Here is a 26,947-nt window from a genome sequence, read left to right as displayed (position 1 = left end):
AAACATGTTCACATCTGGCAACATCAAGCATCCCTCAGTCCACTCACGCAGGGAAACAGCAAGTGGTAATGTGGCTGCAAGAGAGGACGACTGGGCCCAGGTCCCTTCAGGCAGAAGCTTTCTCCAAGCTTCCTCTCTAGCCAGAGCAACAGGAGAGAAGACCTCTCAGGCTTTCTCTGAGAACGCTGTGTCTCCAGCTATTGTGAGCTTGTGAAATGACACGCAAGAGCCCATGTGCCCACTCTGAGCTGCACACAACACCACGGACCTTTCTCAGATACCCAGACCCCCACGACCTGCAGCAAACATACATCATTTCCCCAGCCTGGCCCGGCTTCCTCCTTAGCCTTACCTGGGCTTATTCTGAGGCAAAGCCTTAGTATCAACAGCAAACATTTTGGAAACAAAGATAATAACTGCAGCAGTATCTTCACTTCCACATTTCATAAAAGCTAAACAAACAGAAATAAAAATGTCATTATTTTTCCCCAGTATTAAAAATCCAGATATTTCTAGAAAATAGTTAAGATGCTTAGTTATGGCATCACCTAAATATGTGAGCAACCATGTTTCCCCAAAAATAAGACCTAGCCAGACAATCAGCTCTAATGAGTCTTTTGGAGCAAAAATTAATATAAGACCCAGTTTTCTTTTACTATAAGACCAGGTCTTACATTAATTTTTGCTCCAAAAGATGCATTAGAGCTGATTGTCCAACTAGGTCTTATTTTTGGGAAACACAGAACCTATAATCTTTTACAACAATAAAAAATTCCACTTAGAAAAGTACAAAATTGCAAAAAAACAATAGTAGAGCAAAAGCAAGCAGAATTGGCAGACATGAGGACAGAAAAGCAAAATTAACAGGGTGAGAGGAGGGCTGGGGCAACTCCTACACAAAACTGAAGCTAGAAAATGTATTAACCTCCCACCACAAGCCCTAAACATTTTTCCCTCTATGCAGCAGAAGGGACAGGATTTTATTAAAGGTCAACAAGGTACCCTGTTAACAAAATACATCAAAAATCAATTAACTTTGCCAATCCCTACAATACAAGTAAGCAAACAAAATGCACAAAAATATCTTATCATGACAGTAATGAAAAAAATCTTAGAAGTAAATTAAGGTCCATTGTAAAGATGTCAATTTTCCCAAAATCTGTAAATTTTACACTATTTCATAGCAACATACTGACATTTTTCTTAACCCACATTGGAGGTATAAAAGTATTGGTCAGCAATTTTTTTAAAATGCCCCACATCAAAATAAACTGTACGTAAGTTAAAGACTTCACCCATGAAATCTGAACCAGGAGAAAAATTCCGAAGTCAGAATTAAACATGTATCAGAAGTCTTGCCCGGGAAAGCTCTCAAAGGTTCTGAGGAACAGAGTGCCTGACCATATATTTTAACAGGATCACTCTGGCTGCAAGGCTGACAAAACACTGAAGGAAATCAGGAGCAGAAGCTGGGACAGCAGTTGCAAAGCTATTATAATAACCAGGTGAGAATTCATGGTTACTTGGCCCAGGGAGGCAGACGTGCAAATGCTGGCAAACTGGTCTAGAGCAGCCGTGACTTAGGACAATCAAAAGGAGGGTGCACACGACGTTCCCCTTTCCCTCACCTGCTTTCAGTGCCTGGGTTTCCGGAGGAAGAGTGTCAAACGCTTGTGGTCCCGCGCACATCAGTCTCTCCACTCTCTCAGCGGAAATATCAAGAGGACTAGGAAGTTTCTGACACACCATAGCTGGTCTGTTGTTAAGGATTCAAAACCTCGGAGGGCCCTCTACCTCTCCTAAGACACAGACGCACGGTACGCGCCAAGTACTGAGGTGCACGCACATGTCTGCACAGAAAATGCCTGGGCTTCAGGCAACATTCCTGGATGCATCACATCCCACGACACAGACACAATTTCAGGGAATTCACAGACTCTCTAAAGCCCAGAAGGAGTCTTACAATATTCGAACATACTGAGAGTCCATAAAACAAGTGAGGAACACGCCAGCTTAGCTACCTGTGACCTTGAAATTATAAACAGTTTTCATGTGGTTTCAGTCATACTTTCAGTCTACATAAACTTTCATAAAACAACCATTAGCCACTAGCTATGATACAAGGAAGTGCCCTGCCAGAGCCACTGTCACTGGAGACGTAGGTGTCCGTCACAGCTTTGGGCTGAGATACCGTGGCTGGTCCACTCCCAAGACACTGCACCCCCAGCCCACCACGTGCATGGGTACTGCTTGCACACGCAGATCAATGAAACAAAGAGAGTTGAAACTCATGTAAAAAAATTACTTCAGTTAATGTAATCCATTTAAAATCAAGTCTTTTGGGAATCACATGATGAGAAATAGCAACACACTTAAAAAAATATGGGACTAAATGTAATCGAACACAAACATCTAAATTATCTACTTATATATACATCTGACTAAAATAAAAGTTTCTGTTTTTACAGATCACTCAATAACCAGAGAAGACTGGAATGAATTATTTCCAGAGGATTTTCTGGTTGCCAGTAACACGTTCTTTTTTCTCGTTTTGTCAAAACTACGATTTTATTCAAAACAATTAAAACAAAGGATACCGAGAACAGCCTGGGATATGGGCAGCCACTGACTGCAAATGGCATTGAGCTGCACTTTAGGATCGGAATGTCGTGCCTCCCGGGCTCCAATTTTTAATCCTAAGGAAGTCACTATTTTATCAATTTTTTCTTTGTCCCTACAGTAAACATACAAGATTGGGGGTGTGGAGGTTACTTACAGATATGAAGGAGCAGTGAGGAAAAGGAACTCAACATTGACACATTTACTCCTAATGTATTATTTTCTACAAAAGTAACTGGAAATGACTGAAAGGGGCCCCTGCCATTACATTAGAGGATTGCTCAATCTCCACTCTTTCAAATGAGCCTTTCTTTAAAACTTCCCATGAAGCACCTTTCCACAAACTCCTTAAACCAGCTATATCAACTGTGAAGCAGTTTTACAAATAAATGCTAAAAAGCATTATTCTAACTCCTGAAAAACTTATAACAGAAAGTAAACTTAATAAAGCAAATTTTCTTTTCCACTTGTATCAGGCAAGTTTCCCCCCAAATTCCCCAGTAATGATCCTAGATAGCAATAACCTTTTTACTACAATTACTATTTTATTTTAAACTGGGTTTGGAAAAACAAAGGTCCAATGTTTCTGTCCATCCTTTTTCTATAAAACATTGCTGCTCCGGCCCCCGTTACCCCTGAACTGGGTCACACATACTCCTATAAATTCTCTCCAAGCCCTGTGATCAACTCATCTGTGAAAGCTTTCTCCACTTTCTGTGTATCTCAGCTTTCCCAAGTGTGACTCATCAAACTGGAAAATGAGGCAAACTATACTGCCCAATGATAAACAGTTTTATAACAATCTTACTTTTTCAAGACGGCATCATACAAACTCCATATATTTTCCAGGATTAACTGTACAAATAACGGTTTCTTTCCTTTTGCCTGTAAGAAAGAATACATACGCTTAAGTTTCTGAGGATTTAATAGATAACCTTAAATAGTCATTCTTGATATGTTTTATTGTAAGTCTCATTTCTACTAGAAAATATTTATTAAAAGTGGAGGAAAATTAGTTATGATAACCCTCTGCGCTCTTCTTCTGGGAACTACGGACTTCCCAAATGATGAAACCGTTTGGGGACCATGTCACTGTGGCTGCCCCACCACTGTCATCAAAGGAACACATGACGCCCAAACTGACAGCTAAAACTTCACTCTGTACGTGCAGGCCTTCCCATGGACTTTGTGCTAAAGAATGTCCTTAAACATGACAAATACTCAACTTCAAAGGAGGATAGTAAAAAAACAAAAACCCTACCATTTCTCTTAACAAACTATGCACCTTAAGATGGAACCTCTCACACATACTCAAGATGGAATATAAACTGATACCTCCTTTCTGAAGAGCTATTGGCAAGGTATCAGGAAGTGAAGTCATTACCTTTGAAAGCTTGGTTTTAAAAAAGGCATGCTGGAGACATAAAAATGTATACACAAAGACGCCCACCATAGGGTTTCTTCTAATATCGAAACATTTGAAAAACAGAACTAAAAACTCCTCCCAATCTTAGGAGAACGAGTCCATGACGCATGCACAAGAGAGTCACAGCAGGGTACTTATTCTGGGACAGGACTGTTCTCAAGACTCTTCCTGGATTATTTCATACAACCATCATACCCACTGGATGAGGTACGTACTACCACCTGCACTTTGCAGATGAAAAACGGAGACAGAAGTCAGGCTGGGAAGTGCTGGAGCCGAGATTCACGGTCGAATCTCAAACCGTGATTGCCTCACTTCACCTCTCTGGCTTCTTTTTAAATATACTGTTCATAAAAAGCTTGTAAGGGAAGATGTTCATGGTGTTTTTTGTTTTTTTTAGACACAATGTCAAGCAAAAAAGCAGCTACATTATATAAACAGTATAATTCCAATTGAGGGATTATGTATCCATCCAAAAAGAAGAAATTAAAACCATGGCAATATATATGCTCTTCAATGAGAAGAGATTTATAAAATCCTGAATTTGACATTAAAAAGAGAGCTTTAGGGAAAGTTATCATTCGAGGCTATGTGGCTCCACAGTCCTACGCCACCTCTATCTACAGAAGGCAGGGTTCCAGGGCACACCTGCCTCTCCCCATCACCACTCATGGTGACCGGTGCTTGGTGACAGAAGGTCTCAGCTGAGACTAGAAGAGTGTCGGCCAAACAGTGGTATGTAAAAAAGATGTCTCGTTATGGTGAAGGGGATACAAATGCATGATGCAAAATATGTGCTTTCAAATAACCAGGATCTGAGATTTTTACTCCTCTAAAAAAAATAAAATAAAATTCTGTGTTCCCTATATTTAAAGAACTCTATTTAAGAAATACTTGGATATGACTCCTGAGCTTTAACCAAATATATACAGGTTAAAAAATCCTTCACAAACTGACACTGAAGCCAAATTACATCCTATTAAAGGTTTTACAGGAAAGACTTTCTTAGGGCAACAATGTAACTACATTCAAACGGAACATATGCACATTACCTGATCAACCTTCATAATCTTCTTAGCCTTCATGTTTATGTAATAATCTCCCCACAATGTTTTCAAAAGCACTTCCTTTTTGATGCCGATTTTTTGACTGTAGATTTTGGCAAAGTGCTCAATTCTGACAGAAAAGTAAGTATTTATGTAATTAGTAACAACAATAAATATGAGTATAGGTAACACTTGAGTGTTTCTGTGTCAGGTACTGTTCAAAGTACTTCAGATGTAATACTAAACTTAATCATTTCAAGTCTCCTATGAGGTAGGTTGATTTCCCCTGGTGTACAGAAAACGATAAAGAAGCACAGATACTATACAAGGAATAAATGAAGCTGGGATTCAAACCCAAGCAGCCTGGCCCCAAAGCCCATGCTCTACATTCAGATGAATTAGAATTCACGCTGTAGTTCCCTTTCCTAATTCTGCATGTGTGAAATGAGGTGGGAGGGACAATGGCTCCAGCTGCCCATGGCAACTCTGCCAATAAGAGCTGTTCCAACCATTCACTGCTATAGGTGTCTGTCACTCACAGAGAAACGAACTCCAGCCAGGACCTGCTAAAAAGGGCTTTTTTAGCATCCTCGATTCAATAGGAAACAAACACACAATTAATTAACTCCCCTCAGCCCTCTGAGAAACCAGTTAGCACCAGGTCTGCTCTCAGCAATGTGAGAGCGGTCACCTGACAAATGAGTGCTGAATATAGCGTCCGCATTGTCTGGATAAAGGACCCAGAAAAAGTCTTTTCTGCAGGGAACAGGATGTTTAACCAAAAAGGTTCGAGTCCAACTCTCAAAGGACCAGCACCTTAAAAGATGCCTGGTATTTTATCCATTGCAAAAGGACTCTAAAGTCAACATACTCTAGACAATTTTTTACACATCAGTCAGCAACTGTGGTATTGCAGGAAGCCACCACTTAATTACAAGCCAGTCCAATTAGATGACATTCTCGGATGATACTGGAAGCCTGGTGGGAGCACCAACAAGCTGGAGGAGTGGACGTTGTAATTATGGTTGGAACCAGAACTGTGAAGAGCATCAGGCAGTAGCCTAGAAGCAAAAGCAGACACTACAGAAACTGCTTGAGAAAATATCCATGTCTCCTCTCACGGAGGCCAAGGGACAGAAAATTGTCAAACAAGAATCAAAATTCAAATTATACAGTTACAGGATGCTGCCATTCTGGAGCTGGCCTCAGGGCCTGTTACTTTCGAAGTGATTCACTGGTAGACTTTATTTCCCATTTGATCCAACACGTACTTATTTAGCAGAGGTGTTTTTTTTAATTTTCCAAAATTTTACTTTTTACTATTACATTATTTAAACAAAAGATATAAATTATATATCATTTATACAATAAATGACAGATAATTATAAGCTAGATGTCCTTTATTATTATTACTATATTAATTTATATATATTTTTTTGTTTTTCCGGAGGAGGGAACACTTTTTCTCCAGATTCTCACCTCACTCCATAGACCTACAGCTCCCCAGCATGGAGGACGGAAAGGAGCACGCCTGGCCTGTCTCCCGCTTCAGTCACTATCCCACAAATGAAGAGAGGAGGCCAATGGCCGACACTCATTGGGCAGAGTTCCTAGGCCCCAAAAAGAAAACAGGCCCTGTCTTGCCCAGGGATCAGCAAAAAGAGAACTCTATTCCTTCTGACAACTGCAGTGTATCTACAATTACCTCAAAACAAAAAGTTCGATTTAGAACATCGGTTGTGTGTAAAAGCCAGAGACGTAAGAGACTTACCCGAAGCCCCACCCATCGATTGCACTTGTAAACACCACATTCCCCTGATCGGGAGCGAAGTAAAGGTGAGAATCATCCGTGTTCTCCAAGCCAGTGCTCCAGTCGTACACTTGCTCTCCTGGGTCAAAATTGGGGTTCCCTTGGGATTCAGTCTCTCTCTCTGCTCTTTCTTCTAGGACTTTAGAAGTAAAAAGAGCTCCTGTGAGTGCATTGATCTAGGAGAGATGGTGAAATGGCAGCGCGTCATTCAGATGCTGAGCATGCTGGGGGCAGAGACACCCTGCCCAGCCCCGGTGAAGGCCAGAATCACCCGGCTGTCAGTCTGGGCTCCTACTAAGCTAACATCCACAACAATCACTCACTGGTATGTTATCAGCCCATCCATTCTAAACCCAGCACAACTAAATAGTAAGGGGTCCGAAAGATCCTTTTTGTGACTGTCAGATTCATGCCAACACGAATGTGTCAGAGCTTTAACTTGGTGTTTTGGTACCGGGGCCGGACGTCACTAGGAGCTTATGGTTTCCAACCCCCACAATCCTAGTTTGCAGCCGTAATCAATTCCCTGCCCATTTCTCACATCCGCGGTTTGAACTACTCTCTTCAGGCCCTGTCCCCAACCTCTAACTGCTAACTATTTTCACTCCCAAGTAAGTCATCTTATTTCCTACCTCAGAGAGAAAATGGAGGCTGTTATGAGAAATCCAGCAAGCTCCCCATGTCCCAGCCCATCACTCAGTGCAGACCCGTAAATCCTGCTGGGCCTTCCCCTTCCACTGGAGGGCGCGAGTATCTCGCCTGTGCCCATCCCTGTCCCTTTCTACAGGAACAACACCCACTGATCCATTCTTTTTCACTGCTCTACCTTCATCGTTCCCTCCTCCCTCCAGCAAAATAAATATTCTCAAGTCAGTTTCATCAATGGTCCACCACTGTCCTGAGGAGAAGTTCAAACCTCCCTGCAAGACTCACGGTCTTCCCTTCTACTCCCACCTCCTGTCAACCTCCTGTCAACTCTTCTTCGAGCTCTGACTTTTCACAATATTGAAGTAAAGGGTAATACCTGTTCTAAAATATTCTTGAGATGAGAATAGGCCTCCTGTGGGGTGAATTTCAGTTCCGCTATCAAGCGATCGATCTTATTAATCACTAAAACTGGACGAATGTTTTCAAGCCAGGCTTGTCGCAGAACTGCCTGTGTCTGATTAAAATGGAAAGGAAAACAGAAAACTCGTGATTTGAAATAATGAAAGCACATTAGAACATCTCGATTAACAATCAGCTCATGTCCATACTCCTGTATCACAACCCAGCCTATGCCAGTCAGATACAGGAAACTGTCCTTGTCTTCAAGGAACTGACCATTTATTTTAGAAGGATCAATTGTGTAAAAGACAGTGAAGAGTTTAGTGGAATTTTACATATACCGACTTTACTGAATAATTAGAAAACAAACACTTATGTTGCCAACACACAGGTGAAAAACAGGACATTCCCCCAGAATTCCCTGTGTATACCTTCCTGACCATAATCTCATCTCTTAAGAGTTCACCACTATTCTGCTCTTCGGAAGTCAGCTGTGTTGTCCCTTACCTTGTCAGGATACCTGAGACACTACACAGACTAAGCATGTGCTTCTCAAGCTGAAGTACTTGTGCCCTTAGGGGAAATCAGAGGGGAAGCTATATGATAATTACAGCCCATCTTCTTGGAATTATCAACTTTCCTCCATTTGAATAATTTAAACCTTTTATTAAACTTTTTTTATAAAATATTATAATTAAAACAAACAAGGGTCTATTAAGAAGTAGGATACAAGATACCTTTTTAAGCTATAATATAAGGTTTCAAGAAAGAAATTATTAGAAGAACTGAGCTTAGAGAGCCACTCTGAGCTCATGCCTACTGGAGTCAAATGTTCACTCGGGCCTAGGGGTGAACCTTCCCAACTCTGGTGGACAAGATGAGAAACACTAGGTAAAGGCTATGGAGAGTAGGGGAGAGAAGGGGGAAAGGCGCGGGCGTGTGTGGGGATGGGTGGAGGCACAAGTCTACACTGAGACGCCAGCAGGGCAGGATTTCTCTCATCTAGGGGAGAGCCAGCTCAGGATTTTGCTCTCATCAACCTCTCACAGTTCAGAAACCTTTTCCGTTGGAGTAAAACCACTAGATCATCCCAAATTCAACATTTCCCCACTTTTGCTGAGTTCCTCTATAAGCGGCATCACAGATACGTCAAAGCATCTAAAGTTCAAGTCACCGTCTCTAAGACTCCTTGAGAACTTGGCTGATTTCACTCTGTCACTGGGTGGAACACAATGGCATGTGAAACGTGAAACCCACTCTCTGACTGTCAGTGAAATGTCTAAATGGCACGCAGTACTCGGCAGTAGGTCGCTCCTCTTTCCCCACCTTCCTCGGCCAGTGAAATGTTCTCACATCACGACCCCTACCTGTGGACAGACTCCTTCCACGGCGTCGACCACAATGATGCATCCATCGCAAATGCGCACAGCCGTGGACACCTCTGAGGAGAAATCCACGTGTCCCGGAGAGTCGATCAGATTAATCAGGTACTCCTCCTCACCTGCAATGGCATTTGGGGACACCACTGTCAGGGGTCCAGTCGTCCTCCTCAGGTGTTCCAGAATAAGAAAGCTTCTAAGAAATGACTGTCAAGCTAAAGGCAAAGCTGTCACTCCGACTTAGGAATTCCCAACATTGGAACCACGGATTCCCAACAGCATCCACGTAAACAGTTCCAAGACATTGTGGTTCTAACCGTTACCGCTTACTAAGCTGTGAGCCAGGCCCTGTGCTAAGTAAACCCTTTTACTGTGCCAATCACGTGACTAAATCCCTGCACTAACCCTATTAGATACATTATTACTGTAATCATTTTACAGATTAAGAAGTTGAGACTGAAAAAACCCCGATGCCTGAGAGGGAAAGCTGTACAAAGGTCCAAAACAGGAAATGCCACTGAAAAAGACACGGAGCAGCTGGCCAGCTACTTTTCCCTACAGCTTCTCAAAGAGAAGGCGTGAAGCTCGTCAACCAAGGTTTAGACTCAATTCTACGAAAATTTAAGGAACAGTTACTGTGTGCCAGGCAGTGCTATGTGCTCTCACATACATTATCTCCTTTAACCACCCCAACAAACAAAAGTATTCAGCTTGCAGTAGGATGACCACTCATGCTGATTTGTCCTTCTGCAGCACGGGAAGTCCCACATCCCACTCACCCTAGGACAGTCCCAGGCAAACCAGAACAACTGGCCACCCCAGGGCCCAGACTTCACATTAAACATAAGTAAGTAAGCCATGCAGAAAAACAGTAATTCATTAGAATTCTACACTCTTTCCCCATTTACTGCTAATTTGATATAATTCTCTTCTAAGTGCAAAATAATTATTTGCATGCACAAACACCTGCATATAACTTCACTTTTGCTCCTCCTCTTAACTCATTTTCTCAACTTCTGTGGGCTTCAAAACTACCATGGGAATGAATATTATAACTTGTGGGCCATTGAAGGATTCTCCCCATTGTAACAACCTGAGGACTTCACCTGTGCCCTGTGCCTTAGGTGATACTGACAGTGGTAAAACCACCAGAGTAACCAAAGCTAGAGCGCACATCTGTGGATTGCCTATTTGTCCCTGACACTGTTCTAAGCATCTTACAGACATTATCTAATGTCTACTCACAACAACTCTGCAGTAGTTACTACCAATAACCCAATTTGACAGCGTGCTAGGTCACCAACAAGTAACCTTGTCAAGGACTTCCAGCTAGAACCCAACTCTGAGGGAAACTGCCTGAGATCAAACAATTCAAAAGGGAAGAGTGGACGTTCAAACCCATCTAAGTCCCAAGGTACCTTCAACCACCATACTTAAGATGACATGAACTTCATCTCACAAGCCAAGATTTCACTGGTGTTACCTTCTCAACACTGGTTAAGGATTCCGAATTGCACTGAAGCCTTGAAAAATACTTACTGATATGGGATTGCCACCTTTATTCATCCCACATTCATTCCTTCATTTTCAGAAAGGCTTCCCTTCTCACAGCCCTGGCAAAACCAAACCCCTAAAAGGTACTAATGATCTCTGGCCAAGCATAAAAATCCTTTTCAATTCCTAGAAGTGTGACTATCAAAATGACATCCTGATTTGAGGCTAGCAAGCTGCAATGATCGTGGCAGCCCACAGTTAAGTAAGACTCTACATCCAATATGCAGGCCATAGGACACAGCAAGGATCCAGCCAGGAAAGGGGACATAAGACTGAGCCAGCAAGGTGCTACAACTCCTGACCTGCCGTGTGAAACCAAGTGTGGAGAGGCTGACTGATAACAGATGATCCGGACAGGCCAGAATGCAATTTGTACAATGCCAAGCGAAGACACTAACATATGCAATTAATGCAGGAAAAGAAAGATGAACATGGAAGAGTCCAACGACCTCTTTGAAGGACAGGCTGACTTACCGTCTGCATAGTGCAGTGAGATGGCACTGGATTTCATAGTGATGCCTCGGACCTGTTCATCCTCTCTGCTGTCCATGTACCGTAACTGTGAAAACGCAACATGCACCCTGACTTCCCAACAAAGTAAATGGAACAGTAAAATGGACTGATTTTGACTTTTGTTTTAAATACCTTCATTTTAAACTAAAAAGCACTTCGTATATTTTTTTAAAGGGGGGAGGCACTGGAGAAGGCAGTTGTCATGGGGAAGAGGGCACAAACTGAAAGATATTACCACTTTACAAATGCATTCAAATATCACAAATCCTCCCCAGAAAGTGGCCCATTCAAATTTCAGCCATGAATCATTGGGTAGTCCGTGAACAATTCACAGAAGGTAGTACGTGGGGAAAATTCCTTCTTCCTCAAGATCACAGCCATTCTTTTCCTATTCATGGGCTCCTTGACAAAGTCTAAGCAGAGATTCAAACAGAAGGCCTCTAGAGGTAACAAAAGGAGCCTTCACTCCTTTTCCCAAGCTAGCAGATTTGTAAACACCTTTTCAAAAACAGAACTGTAGGGGAGAAGATGTTTCTAACATCACCACTTAGCTGATGCTTCCAGAAAGCATGAATGCCCACAGATAAGGACCTGCATTTCATTTTCCAGGCTTTGCTGCATCAGCACTGAGGGTAGCTTCACCTAACTGGAAAACCCCTTCCCCCAGCTCCACAGCCCTAAGCACCCCACTAAGCCCCCGCCCCCTGCAGAATGCTCTGTTCCCTGCCCTGCCTTACTTCTGTCCACAGCCAAAATTCTGAAAACGTCTTAACCTTTACATTTACTCATTTCTTTCATTCAAAAGCCTTGAGAATAACTTACTGATATGGGATTGCCACATTTATTCATTCCACATTCATTCCTTCTTTTTCAGAAAGGTTTCCCTTCCCACAGCTCTGGCAAAACCAAACCCCTGAAAGCTACTAATGATCTCTGGCCAAACACGACAATCCTTTTCAATCCTCACTCTTCTTCATTTCACTGTGGCACTAAAAGGACATAGTTATTAATAACCCTTTGTGTACGTTGTGTGCTCACGCACCAATGGGAAATTCTTCGAGGCGTCTGAAATCTCTTAGTTTCCATCCTCTCTCTCTCCTTAGACCCCTGACTCCCCTTTCCCTCTCCAACCTCCTAGAAAGGTCTTCCTCTAAAAAGTCTCAGTCCCTTGTTATGCTTTATGTAACTTTCTTCTTTCAGTCTCCTATGTGCTTTTTGATTCAATTTTGCTTCTCCTTCACCTCTTCTTTGTTCCCAGTGTCTGATAAATCCTGCCCATTAGCTCCTAAATTCATTAAGGGGAGGAACATCTCTACTTTTCTACTGCAAGTAAATTATTCCAAGTCCTTTCAAAGCACAGCTAGAAACAGAGCTCTCTTCAACTTCATTTCCTAAAACACGATTTTAATCCTGACCCCAGGCCTCAGAAGCCTTCCCTGGGTACTCAGGTTAGCCTTCAAGGTCGTCCATGACCTGACAGATGCTCTATACCAGTGTCTTCTCTCTCAATAGTCTCTCAGCATATGTTCCTCTCAAAGCAAGCACAACTCGCAAATTAGGCTTTTCCTGTTTTATCCACGTTATTTCCCCCCACTGATGGTTTCTCTGCCTGTTCAACCAGCTCATCTACCTGGGAGGAATCTCTTTCTCTGTGAAAACTTCCACAATTGTGCCAGCTTAAAAGATATTAAAATCTGCACTTATAAGATATTAAAATCAAGTAAAATGGATTGGCAAGTTCTTAGATGAATGAACTATGCTTTATACTTGGGTTTTTTTTTGGGGGGGGATCTCTAAGAACACAGCAAATGATTCATCACACTGTACATAGCTAATATTTACTAAAATGAAACACTTTACGAAATATAACAACATACCTTGCCTGCCAGACGGCTGGAGATGATTCCATTGCTAGATATAAGACAGTCAGCAAGAGTTGTTTTTCCTGTTAAAATAACATTAGTAATCAAAGTCTATTTCTTTTTTCTAAGAGGGAATGGACTTTATCTACTGATTTAACATCTAACCCTAAGAACTGGGGTAGCAAAGGTCTCCTATTTATCTATACCAAGTACAGCGAGATATAAAAGGCATTTTAAAGAGTTAAGTTAGACTTTGGAACAGCATCTGGAAAGACACAGACTCTAGTGCTCTATAGCGCTGAATGTGTATCTCTCACCCTGTGGAGCTCATCAACTTCACCTGCAAAGTTGTCAAGCAATATTTCTTTTTCAGCACAGAATTTCTTTTTGAATTGAGACAATTTACAGAGAAAAATGCACAGACTCTTAAATGATGAAACAAAACACTGTGCCAATCAAAATATAGTGCATCTGACCAACAGCTTTTATGTAGTTACTAAAATCTGCCCTACGAGAATGTGATCAACGTTATCATAATTATTATTTGAAACATCTGACACCTTTAACAGCTACCTTACCTGTAAACCTAAACCCGATCGCTCAGAATGACAAAAGGATAGCACGGCCATAATTTTTTGTCTCCAAATGGTGTACTGGGTAAAACAAGACTACAGAGTTTTTATACTACAAAGCCATTTCAAAACTCCTTCATATTTTAATGGAAACGCAAGCTCTCGTTTAAAGAAGCAATGCAACGTACAAGAACGCAAGTCACCAGTTAGCTGCCTTTATCTCAAATGTCTAACAGCGAGCTCCTCCGACATCAAAAGTGTAAGGACGTAAGACGTGCTTCTTAGCATCACTGTCGACTGCCCACAGCGTCACCCCACCGACACGTGTGGAGTCACAGCCCCGTAATTACGGAAAAGAAGCCATTTAACGAGGATTCCTACCGTGGTCCACGTGAGCCAACACACAGATATTCCTGATGTTGGCAGTGTTCTTCTGGAGTTGAATCATCTTATCCAAACTGTGGAGCACCATGGTCACTTCTTGCCTGGGAATCAAGATTAGAAACGCGTTACAACCGGCACATGCGCTGCAGAGCGCGGTTTTCCTTCACGTCGGGCGCCGACACGCCTGCTCGGCGGCCTCCCACGAAGCGCCCGACGAGCGTTTCCCGAAGGGACACACCCAACCGGGCCAAGGCCACCTGCGGCCCGTCCGCACACACCATGATCCCGACTCTCCTCAGCGGAGTTTGCTCATCGTACGGGACGGGGCGCCGCCGCGAACCACGCAGCCCTGGCGGCGCACCGGGGTGACACCAGCGACCGCTCCCGGCCGAGCCAGCACTCGGTCCCCTTCTGCAGGTGTGAGGCTACGGCCAGGTCGGGGCGCCGGCGGGGAGCGAGGCGACGCGGACGTTCCGCCCTCCCGCCGCGGTCGCCCTCCAGCCCCTCGCCCCCCCCCGGCCCGGCGCGCTCCCGTGAGGGGCAGCAGCCGCTCATTGCCGCCCACAGATCCCGAGCCAAGCGTGGGGTCACCTGCTTACTCCCCACGCGGGGCGCTGAGGTCCTCCATGCCCTCAACTCCACCTTCCCTGCACCTCTCTCCTTGGAATCCCAAGTCCACACAGAAGAGCGGCCGCTCCCAGCCCGCCCGCCCGCCCGCCGCGCCGCCCCGGGTCCCCTCCGCGCTCGGAGCCGGCTGACGAGGACGCCGACGGCCAGAGCCGCCCGCACTCACCGCTCGGACCCCGCGCCCGGCCGCACACGAGCTTCTCAGGCGCCCACAGCTCCGCGGGTTCCGAACGCCAGCGGGCGGGGCGGGGCTGCGGACGCACGACCTCTGACCCGCGCGTACTGACGCCACCGGAAGCCGGCGCCGCGTCCGTCTCCCAGGGACCCGCGTTGCCTTGACGACGGCGGGCGCGGGACACCGAGGGAAGCTGTGGCTCTGAGGCGCCGCGGAGACGACGCTGCGGGCGGAGAGCATGAGGAGCCGGTGTCTGTGTCAGATCTGCACGTGCGGGTGAGGGGCGGCCGGGGCTGCGGCCGGGGCGGCGGGCGGAGCGTCAGACGGCCGCGGGGTCAGGAGGGGCGCGGGCGGGACGCGGGCGCCGTGTGCTCCGCACCCGCCGGCTGCCAGGCTACCAGCGCTGTAGACGCCCTGCCCCGGGCGCACGCTGAGCTGAGCTGCCATCGGCCCCGCGGGTGACAGATGAGGAGCCGCGGCCGGAGCACGGCCGGTAAGTGATGCGATCCGATCCGATCCGACCGAGAGACGGGAAGTCCCGCACAGTTTGAAAAGGGAGGAAAAGAAAGGTCGAAGAAAAGGAATAGGATAGAATGGTGTGCAAGTCCACTGAGTTTTCCACCCGCGTTACGCCTCCTGCCATCATCTCCAGCTTTCCGTCCAAGCCTGACCCTTGGAAATCCCCATTGCCGCCCAGGCAGATGCTTTGGGATATGAGTGACTGAAAAGGTTGTGGTCTCCACCTGAAACCAGAGTCGGCCTGTGCGTCCTGCCTAACAACCTCCCATCCCTGAAGCCCGGTTAGTCGTCTTCCTCGGTTTCACTGTTGACCTAGGGATTAGCTCGAGACCTGCTAAATAAATATTGTCAATATGGCAATCCTTTTGTATTGTAATCCCCTTCAAAGGCAAACCACGTGCAGCTTGATGGAAAGCAGTTTCCCCCCAATTCCATGATAAACGTTTATAATTAATAATTAGATGTAGATTAAAAGATGCAGTAACATTTGAGGTACGAACCTGAAAACTCTGATGTGCAAAAATTGGTTCATTTTTTTCCTAATCTTTAATTTATCCAACCCAAGTTCCTCTTCCATCCAGCTGTGAGGAAATTCAGTGTAATGATCCAAGGAGCTGAGGCATTGCCAGCGTACGGATGTCCTCGGGACTTTGAACACTGGTAATGCTTCCCGCTGAAACATCCCCACTTTCAGGTTTCTGTTTGAGGCACCAGTATCTTTGGCAAAGCTGGGAGACACTAATGTAGGGTTCCATTTAGCCAACTCTTTTGCTATCTGGCCACCTCCTGGGACACGGATTATGAAATAAATATACGAGGCATAGTATGAAATCCAATTAAGAAAATCTACAATATAGTGAAACTCCCTCATAATCCCATTCCCCACAGATGACAAATGTTCTTTAAGAACTTGCTTTACGTCCACATTCTTTAGAGAGAAAGTACTACACATATTATTCTACAACCCACTTTTTCACTGTTTCCAGTCTTCCATCTTCCAATCGTCATGCATAAAAGTCAACTTCATTCTCCTAACAACTGCACATGATTAGCAAGTATTGGCCAGGGTTCTTAGTTATGGACAATGTAATCTACTCTGGCTAAAGGAATTTATTAAGCAGTATATATAGCTCACAGAACTGTTGGAAGAACCAAAGAAACAGTTTTCAAACTAAGCTTTCCGGAAAATTTCCCAAAAATCTAGCCGCAGAACTGGGCTGCCAAGGGAGCCACTGCCTCTGCCACAATCAGGAAACTGCAACAGAGCTGCAGGCTTCAGAACTCTCCTCACTGCCAAGGTCAGGAGACTGCCAAGTCAGGAAGCCACCTTGCAAACCAGGAAGCTGCCTCCCAACTGCTGGCCCCAAGCTCTGCTCTACACGATCCATGCAGGCAAAATGGACGTGTCCTGACCTCTCCCTCCGTAACTCTCTGAATCAAAGTCTCCTGTGAGCACATCCAGCAGGTGACAAATAAATTGTATGTGGAACCTGCCCGCAAGGGGCCTTGGGAAACTCACCTGTTAGCTTTTCAGTTTCTGCAGCGTAACAAGACACACTAAATTGTTGTCGAGCCAAGCCAGAGTTTCCACCATATGAGGCTCCACCACAATTTTGTCACTGTTTTTCTAAACATCATTGCAGAGAAAACAACGTTTTATGTTTTGTTCTTTAGTAAAGCTGCTCTTAGATTTAGAGATCCATAGTTTATCCAAGGTCTCTCATTAAAAATGGAATTATCACGCAAAATGTTTCTGAAGGTGAAAATAATCTTTCAGCTTATTTATGTTCACACAGGCGACATCACTGTCCCCATGGAACCACCAGGATCTATGAAAATACTGGCATGTGTTGTCCCACAACTGAATATTTGGAGAAATATCCTACATATGGCAGTGTTCTTCCAGCTCAGAGTCTTAAACCCAAGCAAGAATTCCAAGCGTACCGGGGTAAAATGGAAGGAATAACAACATTTAAGTAAATACTGAGAAACTATTTGCTTTACTTACTCTTCTCCCAACTCTTCTGGTCTTAATAAAGTTTTTTTACCTCTCTAAATTGAACTCTTTAGTGGATGTAAGTGGAACCAATCCAAGAAGCAAGAAACCAGTTCAGTCACAACTTGAGAAAAACAGAAAGATGAAAATTGAGTTAGCATGACAGAACATGAAAAGGAAGAAGGGAAATAAAAAGTCCTGTTGCTATTTTTTTTTTTACCTGCTAAAGTCTCTCATATTTATCTGCTTTCCACTGTCAGCAGGACCTAGAAGAATGCAGTAGCTTCCTAATTCTTCTGTGGGTGTCACCTCTGGTTTTTGCATCTCTGATCTGTTTCTATATTTCAGCCTGCCAAGATGGTCTTTTTAAAATACCCATCTAATCCTGTGGCCTCCCTGCTGAAAATACTCTTATACTTTCCCACTGTATTGAACAGACACCGAACTCCTTCCTGAAACCCCTTCATGGTTTGGTCCTTACTTGCTTCTCTAATTTATTTTCACTTCAATGCCCTTTGTCCTCTTATGCTTACATCCCATATAGGACATTTTTCACTTCTTGAAAGTACCAGGTTTTCCCTTCCATAGAACCTTCCAAGATACTGTTTTACCTGCTTGAAATTTTCCCTCCCTCTTACCCTGGTAAATGCCCTTTCAACATGTACATCTCAACTTAGTTATCACAATGAAAAGCCTGTGACACCTCACCCAGTTTTCAGGCGAGGTGAAAGTCTGTCTGCTCTCAAAGCATCTTCCTATTTATCATTAGACGAGTTTCATGTTCCGTGAAAGCAAGGAACTGTGTCTGTTCTGATCTCAGCATTCTGCTTCCAGAATCACAGTACACTGCCAACTAGCACACGGCAGGCACTCAATATGTATTCAGTGGGGAATGGACAAAAAAAGCCCTCCTAAGCCTAAACTTTTCATTCGGACTTAGCTTTTTTGATCTTGTTGTATGTTTGTCCATACAATGGGTTAATTCTTTATTCTGTCAATGTGTACAAGATAGTCAAGGCATAGTCTTTGGCGTTAGGTATAAAAGAAATCAATAAGTAAAGATTCCTGCTTTCAAGGAACTCATCAAACATCAGATTTCTATAATGTGGGGTTAAAAAATGCTCTACCACAGCTTTAATTGTTTTCATTCCATTTTGCATAGAGCTCATTCTACTTACATGGCACAGACAATGGCTGGAGTTGGCAGGAAGTCTGCCCTGAAAGTAGGACTGTGGACGGACGTGTCACATATTTTGGGATAGATCAGATGAATAAAAGTGCATTTACCCTTTACTACTTTTCTTTTTTTAAGAATTTGCATAAGATTTTATTTGAGCCAAACTGATGACAACTGCCAGGAGGCAAGATTTCCAACGCTCCTTTACTGTTTGTTTCTCTATGGAAAGTTGCTTTGGGTTCAGAGTGTACTTTCTAACACTTCACCAATCTGCCTAGAGAAAGTCAGCAGGCTAAGCTTTCTGTCCTCTCTGATCTTTCCGCTCCCTGACTGCGGTTTAGCCTATTCACCTCTAGCTGGTATTTGGGAAGAGCAAAGACCAACTCAGATGGCTTGAGGAGCAGAGGTATGTGATTTCTACTACGATTCATCCACTAAATATTTATCACGTGTCAGGCACTGTGCTATGGTACCTGCAATCCAGGGATGAACAAAAACGGTCCTTGATCTCTGTGCTCAGGGTTGCTGCGTCTAGTGAAGGTGGCAATCAGAAACATCACTCTTACATGTAAAATTGCAACAAGGATAAAATCTCTGGAGGATAGGCACAAGGTAACTTGAGAGCCAGAATAAGAGGTTTGACCTTATCAGGGAAATGAGAAGAGTGCGCTAAAACCTGAAGGATTGGAGCAACTAACGGGATGAAGTGGGTTAAGAAGTGCGTTCCAGCAGAGAGCAGGAAGGAGCATGGAAAGGGGCATCTGAGGCCAGCGTGGAGCCCAAGAGGCAGTGTGTACGTGAGGCTGTGAAGGAAGGTCCCTGGGCCATGCGGGCTGGCTTTCCTATATCCTAGAGCAGTAAGAAGGCACTGTGGTTTCTTTCTTGTTTGTGTGTGGGGATTAACTAAGGGGGGCAAGGAAGAGGTTAGGGAGATGATGGCAAGAATGACCTCGGATTTACATGTGAAAGGATTACTTTGCTATGTGAGGAAAGATTGGAGAGGACTGGACTGGATGCTGGTAAATGAGCTTAGGAAACTTGAATTGATTCGAATGAGTTCATACGAAAGCTTGGACTATTATGGCGGCAATGAGATGGGGAAAAGCAGTTACATTGAGATATTTAGGAGGCCAAATTGATAGGAGTTGATGAGATGCGGGAAGGAGGGGCGGTATGAAGGGTGAGTCCTAGGTTGCTGGCTGTGCAGCTGAAGAGATGGCGATGCCATTCACTAAGCAGAACAAGCAGAAAGGACCACATTTGTTGGGTGGGCGGGAATCGTGAGTTTGATTCGGGGCATATTAAGTTTTGAGGTGCCACTGACTATCCAAGATGCCATCCTACATGCCGGTATGGAGCTCAGACAAGAGGTCTGAGCTGAGAGACATTGAGTCATTTCTCTATAGGCAGTAATTGAGGCTGTGCGGGAGGAGAGGAGTTGTCCTCAGGAGTGAACGTTGGGTGAAGGAGAGTGTGTAGGCCCAAGTGTCGAAGAACTGCCAGCACTGAATGGCTGAGCAGAGGAGGATAACAAGGGGACGTCCCGGAAATAGCGGGAGTGGGCAATAATGTCAGTTACGCGTGAGCGGTGAAGTGACAGGAGGACTAAATCTGGCTGACAGATTTAATCCCATAAAGTCATCGTGAACCTTTGAGCTGTATTAGAGAAGTGACAGTGCTGGAACCAGGCTGAGGAGGGTTGAGGCAGATGAGGAAATGAAGTCAACAAGACTAAGAAGTTACATTGTGAGTAGAAGAAGGAATTCAGTGAGTTTTTGGGTTTTGTTTTTTAGCTTACGGACCTATACAGAAAATATTAATTCAAGATGGTTTAAACAAATCATAAAATGAGTGACACAGTCAATAGGGTCCAGAAGGAAAAAAAGCAATTTTGAGGACTTGTAGTAATATGGTAGCTAGCATGTTGCCCTTACTTTGTACCAAGCAGTGTGTGTGTGTGTGTGTGTGTGTGTGTGTGAATCCTTACAACAACCCTATGACATAGATGGTATTGTCCTAGTGTATATATAAGGAAACGGGGGCGTAGACAGGTTAAGACGTCCAAGATCATGCATCTAGTGAGTGACACAGCCAGGATTCGGGCCTCATCTGATCAGGCTGAGACTGTGGGCTCCTTCATCCCACCAGACGACCTCAGCGTCTGCAGTCCTCGCCCTGCTGCACAATGTTACTTAATACCCAGCACAGCTGGATTACAACATGGCCGCCATCCACAGCAAGGGCTTCTGGGGGCTCCAAGGATGACTAAGCCACATCCATACTATGTTATTCACGTCTAAAGGCCAGGGTTTATTATTTAGTGGTGAGCCGGAAGACAGCAGGACTTCAATAAGAAGATAGCATGCCCAAATCGTTTACTAAGGTCTTTAAGTAGGATGCATGAGAATTCTGACAAGTGGACTCAGAGGATACATTTAAAATTCTTTTCAGATTCACTACATTTTTCACCTGGATTTTCTTCCAGGTTAGGAAAAAATTTCAATTACTGGAAGATTTTATTTATGTAACATCCAGTTCACTAAAGATCCATTGTAATGATGTTTGGAAACTAGGATTTTTGACACACGTATTTTTTTCTTGAGGTACTTAGTCACTGGATAGGACATCAGTTATTTTTTTCCAAATAATTTATCAACTATCAACATTTCAATATCTTAAACTTTACAAGTGAAAAAAACAACCTTGAAATTGTCAATACTGCATTGAAATAATTAGAAATAAAAGAATCTATGAGGCTATGTCTCACATTCATATATTTCAGGTCAGATTATCGTCCTTATGAAATAATCCAACAGCCTCGCCATGCACCAGAAGAATATAAACCCAGCCAGGGGGAGATTGACCTTGGTACTACCTACAAACGAGATTTTAATTCTTATAAAATACAGCCTGTGGCAATAGTCCGCCCTTTGGAGAGACAGCAAGTGAAAAAAGGAAAGTTGGACACCGTCCCAACCTATAAAGGTAACTTGCCATTTCAAAAATGAAGGAGCCAGAAAACTGGAACTCACTTCCAGCTTTGACATCTAACTTCGAATCGTTATTTGCGTGTGTTGCCAAACTTAGCCCCTGTGGCTTAGGGAAAAAAGCTTTCTCTTTGGTCAAAATAGTATAGTGAAAAAAAAGACCCTTTGCCTGATTGAAAGTTAGAGAGACCTGGATTCCTGTCCAAATTCAGCCACTTACTTAGTTTTCTCTGTCTCAAAACATATTGAAAAAGATGCCACTGAAGAAGCATTATGTCATGTTTGTCACATTATGCCACATTATGTCACATTATGCCACACTTAGATTTGTTCCTTTCCTTCCATCCCAGAATGAGTGTAAACTCTCCCAAGCATACTGAAGTCTTTGAGGAGGTCAAATAAACAGCAACCGTCTTCCAAACCAATGAGAGGGTAGATTTTAATTTACCCATATCAATACTTACATTACGGGTAAATGATCTAAGCACGCCAATGAAAACAGATGATCACAGTACATGAAGAAGAGAAAGCACCAATCAAGTGCTGTCTACATAAAACCTATGTTAAATACAAAAATACAGATGGGTTAAAAGCCAAAGGATGGAGAAATGTATACCGTGCAAACTCTAGTTAAAAGAAAGCTGTGAGACTGATTATATTAATACCAGGAGCCTTCAGAACAGGAACGTTACCAGGGATAAAGAGGGTTATTAGCTAAGGCTGAAAAGAGCAGTTCTTTCTCTCTCTCCCTCTCCCCGTCGTGTTTTCAAATTTCGGTTCATAAGGACAGGAATGTGCTTGACCCAGCTCACCTTTTTTTGCTGGGTTGTTTCATAGGTCTCTAGCCTACAGATCGCCTGCTCCTGACCCCAGGTATCCACTCTCACCCAAACGTCAGTAGCTTGAGGCGGGAGTAATCGTTTGGCCCCAAACTTGGTCATCTTGGGAGAAATGTCTATGGATGAGGAATTTTTCTCTTCATAGGAGGTATCCCCATAATAAGCATTTGAGTTTTGGCCTTTTCAATAAACACTGCATGGACTTCAGAGCCTAATACTTTTATCTTGCATAACTTATTTTATAAATTAACTTGGTATTTCGAAATACATATGTTTGGGTGAGGTCCATTCTGTGGTATTTCTCAGCTTTCCTCCTTTCTCATCTAGAAACAGAAAACCCAAACAATCCTCAGTTGAAATCTAAGCCCTTCAGTTTGCCATCCATTGTCTAGGTAAGCGGCAAGAAGCAGAATTAAGGTACTTACCACCAAATCTCAGACTGAGCTTTGATACTTCGCCGCTAACTTGTATATACAATTGCTAACACGTCTTGAAAGCACACGGGCCAGGCCCATGACCTCCACACGGGAAGGCCTTGAGATCCGTTTCCTGAGGAGGCAAGTTGAAGACAGTGATCTTTCTGGGATAGAACGAGTTACCCCGTAGCTTTGCTCAGGGAGTCAGTCCTGCGGGCTTCCTACAGGGTAATGGAGTAGAAATTCTCTCTCCTTTGGGGAGTCCCTCCACAGCAAAGGGTAATACCCACATCACTTTTGCCCACACAACAAGACCCCTGATTTTATGTTAATCCCTAGAGTTTAGGGTTTACTTTATTTAGCATTTTGTGAGTTACAGTGAAAATCCCAACCGGTTCCTGGGAACAACGATAATCCCTAAACTGTCTTCACCCAAAACAGAGCCTTTTGGTCTTTCAAAAACTGTCAGCAGTCAGGCTCCCATGTTCCATTTTCCGTGGTGTAATCAGATGAACCTGGATGTAGAAGTTACACGTATTTAAAGGGGAGGCAGGAAGAGCCAGGTAGAGATGAACGAAGAAGAATAAATCTGAGGGGCATCAGGGAAACCGCACACTTGATTGTGTTCAGATTCTACAGGAAATGGATTTGGGGCAATGGGCAGTGAGAGAAGTCATAGTTTTGAGAAGATGGTTGTTTTCTTCAGTATTTAAAAATGCTCTTTTTCTCTCCCCACCCCGCCCCAAGATGATTATAGAGCTTGGGAAATTCAGAAAAGTGAACTTTATAAACCAGAACAAAGTTACTATCCCCCTACTGTGAAGTTTGGAAATTCAACTACATTTCAGGACAACTATGTTCCTTGGGAGATACAGCCCAGGCAGAGCTTTAAACCCAGCTCCATTGTCCAACGGCCCACCGTCCCTTTCAATGGGGATACAAGCCATCGCCTTGATTATGCACCTTATCAGCTAGAATCCAAGTTGGCACGGCCCAAAGAGGTTTACAGGCCAACCAACCAACCCTTTGAGGATCTCACAACTCACCGATGTGACTTTCAGGGTCTTGTTGGTGCAACTGCAAAAATCTGCAGGCCTGCACACAGCAGAGTGACCCAAAATGCCCAGTTTGAAGGGAGCACTGAATTCCGTGACAGTTTTCAACCCTGGGAAATCCCACCACCTAAAGTCAAGAAGGTACAAGAGTACGTTCCGCCTACAGGTTCCATGCAGTTACATAGCACCAGCCATCTCGACTATGTTCCATACCAAGCCGAACGTGTCATCCCCATCAGGCCCATTTCTCACCGGAGAAATCACCATTTTCCTTTCCAAGGAAAAAGTACCACGAAGGAAGATTTTCCAGCATGGGAAAGTTGTCGTCAAGGACTCATTAAAAAGCAACAGCAGATTCCCAACCCATCTGGAAAATTTGATGGTTTGAGCACTTTCAGATCTCACTATGTGCCACATGAATTGATTCCAACGGAGAGCTGCAAGCCTATAAATGTGCCTTTGCAGAGTTCTTGTCCATTTGATGATGTCACTATGTACTCTACAGAGTATGTACCGAAGAAACAGGAAATCTGCCCCGCGAGCTATCCTTCTCCTCCGGGTTATATCTTTGAAAATACAAATTCCCAAGGTCATAAATTCTTCCGCAAGATCACACCCGCAGTGAAAGCCTTCTAACTGGCAAGTCATATTTAAAAGGCGGCTAACTCCGGATGTTGATTTTCCAAGGGCAAAACTGATATTTTTTTTACAGTAGAAAAATAAATTATGAGCGGGCTAAACACAAACCATTTTTAATCAAGAAAACTGGAAAATTAGTTACAGGAAATCAGTATCTTAAAATCTATTTAGTATTGATATTTTAACCGACATTGTTCTTTAACAGGCATTTCTGAAAGTTGAATAATGTACCCTCCCATCGGAACTATTTTAATCCCCAACATACTGTTTGGTAGCTTGTCTCCAATCTATTATACTATCACTTATACTTGAGTTTTAATTACGGCAACTGTATGGTGATTCGCACGCCAGTTCTCACTTCCGAAGCCCACTGGGACTAGAACGCCACTGAAAATGATACATGATTCCTCTTCCAAGGCCGCAGGATCCCTTTTCCTCTACCGAGTAAACACTGAGTCAAATTTGGGTGGGTGGTGGGAAAGATGGCTGCACTGCTCTTCAGTGTTCAAATCAGTAGGAGTCCCTGAGGGGTGACAAGGACAGAATCAAAGGGTCTGTGTTCAAGTTCTAATGACATCGGTTCCCACTGTGCCACCCTAGGCAAGTGACTCATGCCTGAGCCTCGGTCTCTTCGACTGTAAAAGGGGATCTGCCCTGTCTACCTCACAAAATTGTGTGTTTTGCACATCAGCTCGTATGATGCATTGTCATCAGAAAGTCAAAGTGCTAAACAAATGTCAGGGATCGTTAACGAGTCACTTCATATCCTTTTGTACCTGTTGTTTCCTTTTTCACATGAGGATAATTACCTACTCAGTAATCACTCACTTTCGGGCCTAAGCAAGGATTTTTAAATACCCTACTTTGCTTCGAGCTTATGAGTAGTATGATTTCTGAGAAGTCTTGCCCTCGAAAGCTTCCACAAGCACCTGAGTTGTTGCGGAAAATGGAGAGCTTAGAATGGGGGAATCGTGTGGTTTGAATGACAGTATTTCCAGATAGGAAAAAGCATTGGCCAGAGTAGTGTTAGGAATGAGTGAGCGCGCGGAAGGAATCTTCAGGGTAACCTCAGGTAATGACGCACCTGGATGCCACGCCCAGAGTCACCGGTCAGAAGACCTGGGCTCAGTGTGGGGCATGAGGATGTTCTCCTCATCCTCGCGACGTGGAAAGAACATACTGCATCTATAAATGCCGAAAATGTCCTAATGAATTAAACTCTTTTGGGTGTTTTTTTTTTCCTTTGATAAATGATTACATTATGGGAGAATATGGTTTATCATAAAGTTTATTGTTTGGTAATTTTAGATTTGTTTCAAATTATATGTACTTAACTAAGAATAAGTTCATTTAGTTAAAATATTTTTAATTATTTGAAAGGTGTTTTATTTACATTTGTATTAGTAAAAATTGTGATATGTAGAATTTTATATCTGCAACATTAATAAAGCATCAATAAAATGAATGAATGTTCATGAAATCATTTCTGTACTCCATTTTCTCTAGAAAATAGAGCTTTTTAACAAAGTCTTAGCTAGGTCAATCTGTACATAATTAGATATTCTTGCCTTTTTAATATAAAATATTGTTACATACTCAAAATATTAGGGATTACTACAGCACTCTGATCCTGGCCCATTTTTTGAGGCTGGATATTCAGGTCCCTCTAATCTGATGAGGGTGGTCTTCTCCCTGGACAGAGGTCACCCATAATAAAACATCCACTGGGGTTTCCTGAGGTAGTCGGCCTTGGGCTGAGGACACAAAGAAGAAAGACGAAAAAGGGTGTCTCTCCATAATCTAACACGCAATATAATAGGTGTGAATATAGAGGCTGGAACAGCAGACATGGGACATGAAGCCTGGGAGTTCAGGACAGATGTCCCTAAGGAAGGGACAGCTGAGCTGAATCCTGGAAGGTAAAGACGAATGTGCTGGAACAAGCAAAGTGGGGAGGTGGGAACAGCATAAACAGATAGAGACAGATCTGTATTTCTGTGACTGTTAAAGAGACTTCCAAATGTGGAGGCGGAAAGCCAGCAACCCGATTCCCCTTTCCTTAGGTCTCCCTAACATCCCGTGCAGGAATGCACCTGCACACTCCCATTCTAACAGCACTGGAAACCAGTAATATTATCTATCAGCCTGCCAGATTCCAGAAGGAATGGCTACCAAGCCAAAGTTGGATGAATCTGATGATGAAAGGAGAACGAAGGCAGTAGGACATTTCCACCCCACCCCAGCCCATCTCCACCCTGACTCCCTGCACACACATCCTTATGTGGAAAATAAGACCCCAGACTCA

General features: G+C 43.7%; 2 protein-coding genes across 8 annotated transcripts in view; one reads left to right on the top strand and one right to left on the bottom strand.

Annotated features, from left to right (window-relative positions):
- The window catches only part of EFL1 (elongation factor like GTPase 1), a 75,459-nt gene extending 60,346 nt beyond the window's left edge, over positions 1-15,113 (bottom strand). For both annotated transcript variants that reach the window (XM_074318272.1, XM_074318273.1), the window contains exons 1-12: positions 15,006-15,113; positions 14,210-14,313; positions 13,272-13,339; positions 11,356-11,440; positions 9,316-9,449; positions 7,926-8,063; positions 6,863-7,077; positions 5,098-5,221; positions 3,428-3,504; positions 2,598-2,734; positions 1,629-1,751; positions 353-452 (exon numbers count right to left, since the gene is read on the bottom strand). In XM_074318272.1, the coding sequence (XP_074174373.1) occupies positions 353-452; positions 1,629-1,751; positions 2,598-2,734; positions 3,428-3,504; positions 5,098-5,221; positions 6,863-7,077; positions 7,926-8,063; positions 9,316-9,449; positions 11,356-11,440; positions 13,272-13,339; positions 14,210-14,300 (1,292 nt within the window). In that variant the 5' untranslated portion in view covers positions 14,301-14,313; positions 15,006-15,113. The remainder of the gene's footprint in view (positions 1-352; positions 453-1,628; positions 1,752-2,597; positions 2,735-3,427; positions 3,505-5,097; positions 5,222-6,862; positions 7,078-7,925; positions 8,064-9,315; positions 9,450-11,355; positions 11,441-13,271; positions 13,340-14,209; positions 14,314-15,005) is intronic.
- SAXO2 (stabilizer of axonemal microtubules 2) lies at positions 15,004-26,087 on the top strand. 6 transcript variants are annotated; one of them, XM_019743531.2, is made up of 5 exons: positions 15,004-15,290; positions 15,716-15,814; positions 17,330-17,509; positions 21,489-21,691; positions 23,696-26,085. In XM_019743531.2, the coding sequence occupies exons 3-5, from the start codon at positions 17,379-17,381 to the stop codon at positions 24,637-24,639; spliced, it is 1,278 nt and encodes a 425-aa protein (XP_019599090.2). In that variant the 5' UTR covers positions 15,004-15,290; positions 15,716-15,814; positions 17,330-17,378; the 3' UTR covers positions 24,640-26,085. The 6 variants fall into 6 exon arrangements, with proteins under 6 accessions (XP_019599090.2, XP_019599089.2, XP_019599088.2 ...); XM_019743530.2 differs by having other exon boundaries at positions 15,712-15,814; XM_019743529.2 differs by having other exon boundaries at positions 15,667-15,814.
- The last annotated feature ends 860 nt before the right edge of the window (positions 26,088-26,947 follow it).

This window comes from Rhinolophus sinicus, linkage group LG13 (genome assembly GCF_036562045.2).
Source record: "Rhinolophus sinicus isolate RSC01 linkage group LG13, ASM3656204v1, whole genome shotgun sequence".
Classification (NCBI taxonomy): domain Eukaryota; kingdom Metazoa; phylum Chordata; class Mammalia; order Chiroptera; family Rhinolophidae; genus Rhinolophus; species Rhinolophus sinicus.
Note: the sequence above shows the minus strand (reverse complement) of the source record. Positions and strands in the feature narration are given on the sequence as shown.